Source organism: Quercus suber, unplaced genomic scaffold (assembly GCF_002906115.3).
Source record: "Quercus suber isolate HL8 unplaced genomic scaffold, Cork oak 2.0 scaffold_905, whole genome shotgun sequence".
Lineage (NCBI taxonomy): Eukaryota > Viridiplantae > Streptophyta > Magnoliopsida > Fagales > Fagaceae > Quercus > Quercus suber.
Genome location: NW_027070329.1, coordinates 77,125 through 89,651, shown reverse-complemented (window position 1 = coordinate 89,651; position 12,527 = coordinate 77,125). Strand labels below are relative to the sequence as shown.

Below are 12,527 nucleotides of genomic sequence, written 5' to 3'. Positions count from 1 at the left end.
TTTGATAAATCCAACATTAAATTACATCTTCTTCTTATATATTTCATGTTTGCAAAATTTCTAAAAAATTAAAGATCAATAGCTATGTCATTAATAAATTTTTTAAATTGTAATTTTTTATAGTTTAAAATTATGCATAAAATATAAGCTTATAGATCATATAGTAAATAATATCCAATTGATACAAAATTTGATATGTATATTAAGAACGTAAAGAACATGCAATTCAACGATTAGATTTTTAAAATATGTAATAATGTTAATTTTATTAAATGAGATTATACCCTTAAGTTTCAACCAGTTTTGTCGTTAAGCTTTGTGCATAATTAAATCTCACAACCAATTTTACAACATTTTTTAAGGTGGTGTGCCAATGGTAATATTTTACTTGATAAGCTGTGGAGAAAAATTGCAAAATTTACTGTGATTGTAGCATTGTTGCTTATTTTTATCTCAACTAAAAGTCTCATGAATATCAATAGTTTCTTCTCTTTCTTTCTCTTTTGCTAATATTCAATTTAATCTATTTATTTTTATTTCGATTGTCAAATTAGTTGACATTTAGTTTTCATCATTTTTGTCTCTAACTTTAACAAAGAGAATCGACTTACTTCTTCATTTAAGATTTGATAATAAATAACGTTAAATAGGAATACTAAGATGATGTAGGAATTGAATCATGGGTGTTCCATCCCTACCTCATCCCATTTTTAGGACGAAGAAAACTCAAGCAAAGCAAGTCAAGGTGAGGCATAGTATGGAGGTTTTTTTTTTGGTCATTCCTATGAGGTGGTTTTGTCGCCAATGAGATAGAAATAAGGGAGAAGTGGTGATAATCAAGTTTTTATGAAAAAAAAAATGTTTAGAATATGATAATATAATACATATTTAAAAAAATTAATTATGAATAGGATATATATATATATATATATAATGCACATTCGTGACAAGGCCAAATGAGGCGAGTCGGGACGCACAAATCTCGTCTCAACCTACCTCCTCTTTAGGGCCAAAAAACATGTGCCAAGTGGAGCAAGACAGAAAATTTTTACCATCTCTAAACTCTTTAAAGTTTAAACAACACAGCTTCTAACATGATTTTCCAACCCAAAAAGAAAAAATGTATTTGATTTTATTCTCCCAAATCACTTCTTCTCTTTCCTCGACCAAAACAACCTTCCTTCAATAACCTTACGTGAAGCCACTAATCATTTATATATGGTCCTTGTTTACCTATAAGAGATTACTGAGGTGTTTGAAAAAATAATAAAACTTAGATACATCACTTTAGGAGCTATTCTTTAGATTCTCATATTAATATTCAATCATATGGTTACTTAACTAAAAAATACACTTCATCCCCTGAAAAAAAATTCACATGAAAAAATCTAAGAATGGAACTTAAGGAACAACACCTAAGTATTGTACCTAAATCTTGCCCTTGATAAAAGACAAATAGCTTTTGGATTTGGCTATAATTATAAGCCCTTGTACATACAATGAGAATGGCCATGTTCCTCTCTTTTTTTTCTTTTTTCTTTTTTTTTTGAAAATTATATAAAAACACCCAAATTTTATAGTTCCAAATTTTTAATTTTGTTAATAACAATTTCAAATTTATGAAAAAAAATTTCAACTCAAAACTCCATATCAATTATTTAGGGCAATAATGAACTTAAGAAAAACAAAAAATCAATGATTGAAGCTTGAGTTTCACCTAAAACTTGCACATAAATCAATGACAACAATTGAACCGCTTAGAGCATTCATATCAAGAATGCTAAAAAAAAAATATAATTTTCAACAATTTAAAACACTATTTTATCTATTTTAATACTCTACTTTATAATATACCTAACATTAAAAGTTTTATATTTTTTTACCACTTTATTAAAATATTATTTATTTATTATTTTTTAAATCTTTTTTATTCTTAATCTCATCTCTTCCTCTCTCTTTCTCCCAAACCTACTACAAAACCACCCTACTACCATTGCCCACACCCACTGCCACCAACCACACCACTACCACAGCCACCACCACCCACAACCACAAAAATCACAAACAAACCCAAACCCAAAAATAAATCACAAACCCAAAATCAAGTCACAGCCAAATCACAAACTCAAACTCACACCCACTACCACAGCCACCATCGCCCACACCACCGCCACCGCACCACCACCCACAACCTTAACTCCCAACCACAAAAATCACAAACAAAAGCAAACCAAAACCAAATCACAAACCTACAACACGCAAAAAAAAAAAAAAAAAAAAAAAAAAAAAAAAAAAAAAAACCATAGAACTTCATACCCACCCACCATCAACCCCTACCAATCCACCACGAAAACCCATCAAGTGGATACCTACCACCACCGATCCACCACAAACCATACCCACCCATCATCAACCACCATAAACCGACCAAAAAAGGGAGAACATAATATAGAGAACGAGAGAAGCAAAATTGACATGAGTGTGTTTAAAATAGTATTATTTTATTGCAGCATTCAACTACAGTGAGCTATCATCTCTAGCATTTGAGAGCTTTGATGTAATAGATACTTTTATCTATTGGTTGTTAAATTGGCTTTTTAGCATCCTTGATGCAAATGCTCTAAGAGAGAGAAAAACAGTTTTGCTTAGAACGAGAAATTGATTATATCACATCATGGTACTTTTAGAATATCTAATAATTTTCCATGAAACACTCAAAAGTTATATTAGCAATTCCACCACAAAAGATTAATAAAGATGGTTTGAAAATTCATTACAATTTAACTGACAATTACTAACCATTTCCACTAACAATTTTCATGTAATTCAGAGACTTGGAATTCGAATTGAGAGAACATCCATGCCACTCTTCCAAACTTTATGCATTAAAAGGATATAAAATAGGTCTGGATCATAGTTGTCAAAATTGAGATCCTACGTAAGATTGTGGAAGATAGGCGAGATCGTGGATCGTAAAATCGGATCGTAAATCGTAAGATCCTACATTATTTAAGAAAAAAAAAACAAATTGGTATATTAAATAATCACATAAATTATACATTCATAAAAAATAAAAAGTTTACATCCATTTGATGTAATTACCATGCATTATTACATCTATTTGTAAGCATCATTTAAGATGTCAAAAATTTCTAAATGTATCACCCTATTGGAATGTTATTTTTTGTTTGTTTTCAACTAACACTCTATCTCGCTACATTAGAATAGCAAAACTTGATCTATTGAAATATTATTTTTTATTTGAGTCAAACTGAACTTTCTGTTAAGTTAAAGAAGATTATAAGAAACTAAAATTGTTTGGAAACGTTAGAATCGTAAGATCCTGAATGACTGCTAAGATCCTTGAAAGATTTAGATCGTTTTAGACAAGTGAGATCGTAAAATCATAAGATCCAGATCGAGATTTTGACAACCATGGTCTGGATGCATTATGAGACTAAAACAAGTCTGCGCTACAATTGGCCATGTTGATGAGAATATAAATCGGGTCCTGAAGACACTCTGAATGACCTTCCTTAACCACATTCATACAACTGAAGCCATTCGCAGCTTAGTTAGTCAAACCATAAGGCAAAAACAGCTGCTTCTGTCCAGCACAATCAAAAGAATATGGTATTCGCAACTTGCTTAACTAAAGGCAAATGATATAATTAAATTAGCACCACCATGAAAAATTTGCATAAATTAAATAGTGCAATAACACTAACAGCTCTCATTATGAGAAAAGACAAACTATCTCATCACATGTGTCCTAAACACAAGGAAATGATTATATAAGCTAGGCAAAACTCCCAAATACCAAATTAGAATCCTACAACCACCGAGAGCACAGAATTCACTTTTAGACAATAGCATTGGCAGCACTGGCAATTCTTGGCCACAGATCAGCACATTCTTTCCCAATTGGACCGGTGATAGCAGATCCTACAATAACCACAACCACCAAATCATATTATAATCAATTGCTCCATAAAATGTTAACAAAAACTAGAACTACAAGAAGTGACAAAAAACTGTATGATTCTTATGTTTCTGAAATATTGAATGAATAATTTAATGGTTTGCATACAGCACTTCAGAATAAAACATGTTATATAATCACATATCAGAGATGGGAATACCTTTCATTTCTCCCTTGGGGTTCACAATGACACCAGCATTATCTGTAAGAACAGCAAACTAAAACTCAGTAACTGAAGGTTCATGTGTGTAAAAAATAAACAAATATGGATTTAGTACATACGAACTGAAGTAAAAAAGAAATGTCCATAGCAAAGGCCTTTCTAACAGTAATCGACAATAGCAACCAACAAAACCTAGCCCAACATAGATCAATATTAGTAGATTAAGAACCCATTATGATCCTAATCAAGTTTTCCAGGCAATAGTTTAAATTGCCCGGGCTTGGCAATACAGAAATGCAGGGCCACATTGAAAATGTAGCACTGAAACCTGAATCATACAATCGCTCACCATTGAATCCAGCATCAGGAATACATGTTTCGAAACCAACTCAAGCCATACAGTTGTTGGAACATCCTATCTACTTATCAAGATTGCCAATCGACCTAATGGTCATTGGCCTAGCTCTATTTTATTTACCTTAACAACAATGATACGGACACAATTTCAAACCCTGCTTCACAACTTGACACATAACACATAGTTGGGTGTGAAATTGGGAGCGTCCCTAGACTTATTGTTAAACATCCATTTGTAGATAATGGGCCAAATGAAGCTCTATAGAATTTAGAATTACTTTATTTCCCCAGATTGCAACAATATCTGAACACCTAATGTGGAATTCAGAAAGTCTAGATCTCACAAAGTGGACGAAGATAAAAATAAATAAACACTCCAAAATCAAGGCCGTAGAGACCTTCAATAAGAAATCAGATTTACCAGAAGACAGGTAACACAATGCAAAGAGACGAACATCATGCTGTTAAATACTGGCACATAACTATCAATTTATGCTTCTAACAAACAACAAATGACCAACAATTTATTTGGCCACTCATTTTAACAAACCTAGAAGCAACAACAATAAAAACCAATCATGGTTTCCAGTTAGTTCAACTCGTAAACTCCCCTATTGTCAAATAAGAAACCCGGGTTCGAACCCCACCTACACCAAAAACCGATTTGACCAATTGGGGGTATCTGTGAAAAAAAAAAAAAAAAAACAAAAACCAAACATGATTTCATTTAATACCTTCGAAGTACATGAAAACACCGTCCTTTCGGCGCCAAGGTTTGCGCTGGCGAACAATGACAGCAGGAAGAACCTTCTTACGCAAATCAGGCTTGCCTTTCTTGACAGTGGCCATGACCATGTCACCGACGCAAGCTGAAGGCAAGCGATTGAGCCTACCTTTGATCCCTTTGACGGATATGATGTAGAGATTCTTAGCACCCGTGTTGTCTGCGCAGTTCACAGTTGCTGCCACGGGAAGACCCAGTGACATCCTGAACTTGTTCCCAGCCGATCCTCCCCTACCTGCATTGATTTTTCATATGGGTTTTAGATAGGAGTAAGGGAATGGCGTTTGGTTGGTGAGAAAGTGATCGAAAATCAGAAATGAGAAGAGTGAGATGATTGTTACCTCGCTTCGACATGGTTGATCGCCTGTGTCTCCTTTCGTGTGTGTGTGTTTTGGGAGAACAAGTTGATTATATATATGGGAGAGGGGAGTCTGACGGCTACTAGGGTTTGGGTTTGCTTAGCGGGGGTGTTTGGATATGTGTTCTATCCTGTTCTACTTAAAAACCACACACTCTTATTATTATTATTTTTTTAATGAAACGATCCGCACAAACTTTTGTGTGTTTAGATCTTAATAATAAATCAGCTTGCTCTCTCTATTTTTATCGGTCCTATATCTATATGAGTCTTCTAATTTTGTTTTGGACAAATTACAACCTAATCTTTAGTTGAAATTTAAGTTGTTTATTTGCAGTTTGAAATTTGACATTTTACGCACATGAGATTAGCTCAATTAGAGTTCCATAACTCATCTTTGTAAAAAATATTGCTAAATATGTAATTTTTATTCACTTTTATGTCTCTCTCCTCAAAAAACATAAAAATACAATATCAAAAATAATCTAGCAGAATACTTGCATCATGGAATTTTAAACCATAAGTGAGTAATGTAAATTTCAGTCAAATCTCAAGTGGGTATAATTTCAAATTTAAAATCACAAATAGACAACTTAAATTTCGATCAAACTACAAGTAGGTAAGTTGTAATTTGCTATTTTTATTTTTTTCAGCTTTAATGATTTTATCTATAGTACTTTTAGTAAAAAACTATTCTCAAACGTACACTTACCATTTATTTATTTATGAAAATTAGCAAAACTTAGTCTTCACTTAGAATTTCGTAAAGGAATGGAATGTATTTGAGTTATGTAAAGTAATGGAAAATAAATTAATTGAATAAAATTAATCTTGTTTTAATTTTTAAAAATAAAGAAATGGAATGTAAATAACCCTATTTAAGAATTATTTAGAATGAATGGAATGAAATTATTTAATAACAATATTACTATTATAGTTATATTCCTGTTTTAAAATTAAAAGCTAAAATGCTGAATGTATGGGAGTCTTTTAGGAGTTTTAATGAAAAATTCATTGAACTTAATTCATTCCCTTCCATTCCTCCTAATGAAAAATTCATTAAACTTAATTCATTCCCTTGCATTCCTCCCAATTTCGAAGAGAATGAAAATTTGAGCTTTTAAAGGAAAATGAGAGAAATGAGTATTCCCTTTACCCGATTAATTTTCTCTCACTTAAACTCTTAAATAAGGGAATGAGTTTTCAATTCTCTCAATTAAAACTCTCAAACAAGAAAATTGAATAAATATTTTAAAATTATTATTTTCATTTCATTCCCTCCTTTTGGTACAAATCCTTTAGCAACAGAAAGTTAAAGAGTCTATTTCGTATATGCTTTCAGTTTTGCATTTTGTTTTTTAAGTGTCTTGAGAAATTGTTATCAAAAACGTTTTTTAGTATTTTCCTGCCTTTAAAACTTGTTTAATAATATTTTTTAATGTTTGTTTTCTACATATCCCTAACCCACAACTGCTTATTTTAAAAAAATAAAAATAAAATAACACTAAATTAACTAGAACAACCTAATACTCCAAATCAACCAAATCAAAGAGAGAGAGAGAGAGAGAGAACAGTGGCATGAGGCATGATAGTTCTCAAGATTGATGCACAAGTCGTGATACTCCGACAAGTCAAGCCTATGTTATTGCAGCGCTTCACAATGTTGCAGTGGTTTGGTCATTGCAACTTACTTGTCCAAGCACTGCAACCTAATGAGAGAGAGAGAGAGAGAGAGAGAGAGAGAGAGAGAGAGAGAGAGAGAGAGAGAGAGAGAGAGAGAGAGAGAGAGAGAGAGAGAATGGTAATAAAAATGTCAAATATTACAAAAATGCTATATACATCGGATTTTGATCTCTTCGATGCAAAAGACCCAGTTGCCCCTAATTCCTTTACGAGTTTTAACTTGGTGACATGTGTGCATTTGTGACACTAGGATAATGTGCGTGTGAGTGAGTCTTTTTACTTATTTAATTTTCAAGAATCACCACCAACCATTGGTTTTCTAAATGTGATTGATCACGCCTACACTCCTGTGGGTATTGTAGAAGAGTTTACGAAACCAAGCCACAAGACTATCTATCTCTTTCCAAGGACTCCTAAGCTAATAGGGTAGGATAAAGTAAGGAAAGTATTTCATTTTGATTTAATCTTAACCATTCACAATTTTGATTCAACCATTGTAAAAATGGTCATATCTAAGAAATTTTTTATATTTTTTATTTATTTTACATTAAGAAAATAAAATATATAAGGTGCTGTCTAGAAATGAGAATAATAAAAAATTCTCACTCACTTCCAAAATGTTGCAGCAAGTCATCAACCAAACAAACACTAGTCACTCCACTAGTCCACTGCAGCCAAGGTGACAAAGCAGTAAAAGTGAAGAAGAACCCCCCAACAAGTCCCATATCATATCAATCCATCAAATTTCAAAACATGCCCAACTCTTTGCTCCTCATCTCCCACCTCCCCATTATTCCACCAACACACACAACCCCACGCCACGTCAGCCCTAGGATGTCCCTCAACAACAACAACAGCCAAACCCCAAAACCCCCAAACCCTTCTTCCCTTCTCACCTCCCTCCCAAAACTCCTCTGGGGCCCATCACTCCCTCCTGGCCTCTTAATCTCCACCGTCCGTACAGCATGGCACTCCACGTGGCAGCTCATGATGTCCCAGCTCGCCCCCTCCGATCCCTCCGGCAGTTACTCTAGACCCGCCTCCAAATTTCGCCACGTGGCAACTACCCAGTTTTCCCGCCAAAATCTCCACCTGTACGTGGGCCTACCTTGCCCATGGGCCCACAGGACACTCATAGTCCGAAACCTTAAAGGCCTCGAAGAAACCATTCCTGTCTCAATAGCCTCTCCAGGCCAAGACGGCTCCTGGGAATTTGAGTCTAGTTCAATCCCTGGCCTGGACAAGGATATCCTTATCCCCGGTAAGGATAGTGCAAATGGGTGCAAAAATTTGAGAGAGGTTTATGGGCTTAGGAGAGGTGGGTACAATGGAAGGACCACAGTGCCAATGCTTTGGGATGTGCAGAATAAAGAAGTGGTGTGCAATGAGAGTTATGATATTATTGAATTGTTCAATTCTGGATTAAATGGGTTGGCAAATAATCCGGGTTTGGACCTCTCACCATTGGAATTGAAGGGAAGGATCGAGGAGTGGAATCGTGTAATTTATCCCAATGTTAACAATGGAGTATATAGGTAATTTTTTTTATTCATCTTAGATTATTTGGGTCATGTTGGTTTTATTTGTAATTTAATATTGCCTTTTACATGTACCCATCACTCTTTTTTCCGCTACTCACAGTCCACCACTTCAATAATTGTGAATTGTGTAAAAATATTGTGTTCTGATTATTCTTTGAACTTCTTGCATGCCACTGACACATAATGAGTACTAGGAATATGTCCAGTGAGCTCAACTAGTTCTTTTTGTTTTTGTAATCATCATGGAACAACCCCATATGTTGAATTCCTATCCTATTGATCAAAAAAGTGGTAGGAATAGAATGAATCTTATGAGATGTTTAAGTGCTCTTGTATATGAATGCCATGATATTGGTATTGCATTTGGCAGATGTGGATTTGCTCAAAGTCAAGGGGCATATGATACAGCAGTGAGTGAACTGTTCAGTACATTGGACATGTTAGATGATCACTTGGGTAGGTCTCGCTACTTATGTGGAGGTACACTCACCCTTGCAGATATATGCCTGTTTACCACTTTGATTCGGTTCGATCTTGTGTATAACGTTCTCTTCAAGTGCACCAAGAAGAAGCTACTTGAGTATTCTAATCTTCATGCCTATATGCGTGACCTTTACCAGGTACTCTTCACTTTTTCTCAGTGCCTGCTTGCTTGTTAGTTGATATTGCTAATGAGAGCTATTGTACTCTGTTGTGGTTCGATGGTATGGAATCCTTGGACTAATTGGGTACTGTGATGGGTAAAAAATGTGAATATTCCTTTAAAAACTTTTATGCGTGTGCGCGCTTAGAAGTGAAAAATGAGGATTCTTAGTGCTTTGGAAACTGGAATAACAACTACTGGAAACTATGAGGTGATATGGTGAAAGATTAAATGTTAGGAACACAATTTCTTAAAGCAGCAAGTTGTGATTAGTACAAATACAGTATCACTTTTGCATGTACTCATTATTGACGTCATTTTTATTATGCGCCAACCATAACATGCCACCTCAATAGTTGTGAAACATTTCATGTCAATATGGTTATAGATTGTAGTAAAAAATTTCTTTAACATACCATCTAAAAATGGCAATCTACTTTCAGTATCAACGATGGACAAAACAAGTAAAAATTGACACACTAGGGGCATTCATGCTTTACCAAATCATGCATTATCCCTTTTGTTGCAGACATAAGTTGTCATTTGCTTGTAAACAGCATTCTTTTTACATATATATCTGCTAATATACATCAATTGTTATTTATGATCTGGTTTGTAACTTTGTATTGCTTTGATTTCTCGCTAAGCCTGGCACATCTAGTTTTTGCATACTCATGTGGGGGCGTTTGTTTTTTTAAAACAAAGAGTTCATTGTTTATACAAGCTACCAAAATTTTGTTAAAAGTATGTTACCTCTTAGAATTTAATGACTTAATTCTGCCGTATGCTAAGTGGTGCATTTCTATTTCCTGGCAGATTCCTAAGGTTGCAGCAACTTGCAACTTTACAGCAATTATGGATGGTTACTACAAAACACTTTTTCCTCTAAATCCAGGCAGCATTCAACCTGTCATGCCTTCAGGTTGTGAGCGTGAGGCCCTCTCCAGGCCTCATAACAGAGAATCATTGTCATCGACAGAGAGTAAATATGTACAGGTTCAGTAAGTATACATAGGTTCAAGTTTCATAGAAGCTAGTTCTGAGTTCGGACAGAGTTCATTATAATGTTGTTGGTATTCAGTTATACGTAATTTCTTGTATCACCTTCATTCTTTCCATCGTAAAATCATACTACAACAGCCATGTAGCCTTCATTTTTCAAACCCCCATTTTTGTACATGTCAAAAAACTCAAAACCATAAAATTTTAATAAAGCATAGCCTCTTTTGCATATAGTAGCATTGTCAACCTAGCTTGTCTAAAGTTTCTCCTTCGCGGCAGTGCTACTTCTCTGTCAGATTGTCTGATTGGTCACAATTAATGGGGATGTTAACCTCCATTCCCTATTCCACTGGATATTGCTGGGACTTCAGATCTGCTATTGTCTTGCTTTTGTGTGTAATACTAGTTACTAACATAATAAAGGAAAATGCTGAATCTACTACAAATTGACAATAAATATGATAAGTGGACTTCAACAACATAATAAATAAAGACTGCTTTTATATGATTAATAAAGCATCAGTTTTTAAGGGTTTTATAACAAAATTTACAGTATTCCTAAAATTACTCTATAATTAAAAGAATAAAAGAATTGCACTTTTTCTGCATGTTGCCGATGTTTGTGATTCTAAGGAGTAGACAAAGTTGCTCCAAAACAATCAACGATGGATAAGGCACATCAAGGTAACAACATAATAGTAATGGCACATTTTGTGTGGTTTCCCAAGAATCTATGATTATAGGAATTTGTACATTTTTCATAGCAATAGCAAATAGGTTCTTTTGTAGAACTACTACTTTCAGCTTCATCTTCTTGTTCAATGATATTTCTTGAGATTAAAAAAACTCAATCTTGCAAAATTTTTCCATTCGTTTTATTGATGAGGAAAATCATTTATCCATTTATGAACCCTATTATCCAAAAAAGTACAGATTTTTTTTTCCCCTTGAAGCTTAAAGGGCTACATGGCTTGATCTCTACTTCGATCTTATATGTTAGATCATTTAAGAGCCATTGTTTTGAGACCCTTCCAATCAATTAATCTAGGACTTATTTTTGTATCAAAAGGTTTATATACTTCGTAGCTTTGTTCTAAGCTTTTTAAGAAAAACCACAAACTTTTATTAGAAAAAAAATCAACCAAAATTGGCTAAAAGTATATCAGCAAGATGTGAAGAAACATCCTTCATCCACACCGAAAAACCACTAACATGTCTCAAATGTTTTGCTAAGTTATGAGCTATAGAATTGCCTAATGGCTAGTATGAGAAAGAGAGAACAAAAGGCACCGATAGACAATTTTGCAGTAGAAATTAAGTGTCCAAAGGTAGTAAACGACTCATCTTCACTGCTCAAAGCTTTGATGATAAATTCAGAATCTCCCTCTCCGATAATTGATGACAGTCCTGACTCAAAGGCAAAAGATATAGCTTTGGCAGCAGCCATTGCTTCGACATCATCTGAGGATGGGGCGAGGAAAACATTTTCGGCCAGAACCAGCCCTCGATGATCACAAAAGACCACCCCCAGACCAGCTGTATTAATGTCCTTGTACGGAGCACCATCAAAATTTATTTTTAACGAGCAAGCCAGTGGAGGGATCCATCTGACCCTAGGAGAAGTTACTGATGGCTGAGCAGGATGAGGAGGGAGAGCATGAAGGAAGTCTTGGAGAGCTTGAGAAGCTTGCAGTAGCATTTGAGAAATCAGATAAACCGAATGCTTGAGCCTAATTTGGTTCCTTCTATACCAAATAGTCCAGCACACCAATGCAAAGAGATCCAAATTATGCTCCTCATCTATAACGTGTTGCACCACCTCTTTGAATTTAGAGAACACTTTGGTTCTTCGGAACAGCCATTGAAGTTAGAGAACGCTTTGGTTCTTCAGAACAGCCAGTTAAGACAGCTATTTCCAGGAAAATGTACAGTAAAAAATTTAGATAAGTCTTTTTGTAATATAGACATTTATTTGTAAGTGGTAAATTTAGTAGATGCCCATTTTGTAATATAG

The 12,527-nt window shown here is 34.5% G+C and overlaps 2 protein-coding genes and 1 non-coding gene across 3 annotated transcripts; 1 reads left to right on the top strand and 2 right to left on the bottom strand.

Annotated features, from left to right (window-relative positions):
* Window positions 1–3,668: 3,668 nt before the first annotated feature.
* On the bottom strand, window positions 3,669–5,750 carry LOC111992202 (large ribosomal subunit protein uL14x/uL14z/uL14y). Its single transcript, XM_024024056.2, has 4 exons — window positions 5,628–5,750; window positions 5,237–5,521; window positions 4,143–4,184; window positions 3,669–3,945 (listed from the first exon to the last, which is right to left on the bottom strand). Exons 1-4 carry the CDS (start codon window positions 5,638–5,640, stop codon window positions 3,863–3,865), a joined length of 423 nt encoding a protein of 140 aa, XP_023879824.1. The 5' UTR covers window positions 5,641–5,750; the 3' UTR covers window positions 3,669–3,862.
* On the bottom strand, window positions 4,916–5,063 carry LOC111992216 (small nucleolar RNA snoR137). Its single transcript, XR_002880820.2, has one exon. It is a non-coding gene; the product is annotated as a small nucleolar RNA snoR137 (small nucleolar RNA).
* Window positions 5,751–7,945: 2,195 nt separating the features above from the next.
* Window positions 7,946–10,746, top strand: LOC111992208 (uncharacterized). Its single transcript, XM_024024074.2, has 3 exons — window positions 7,946–8,862; window positions 9,239–9,488; window positions 10,328–10,746. The coding sequence occupies exons 1-3, from the start codon at window positions 8,081–8,083 to the stop codon at window positions 10,514–10,516; spliced, it is 1,221 nt and encodes a 406-aa protein (XP_023879842.1). The 5' UTR covers window positions 7,946–8,080; the 3' UTR covers window positions 10,517–10,746.
* The last annotated feature ends 1,781 nt before the right edge of the window (window positions 10,747–12,527 follow it).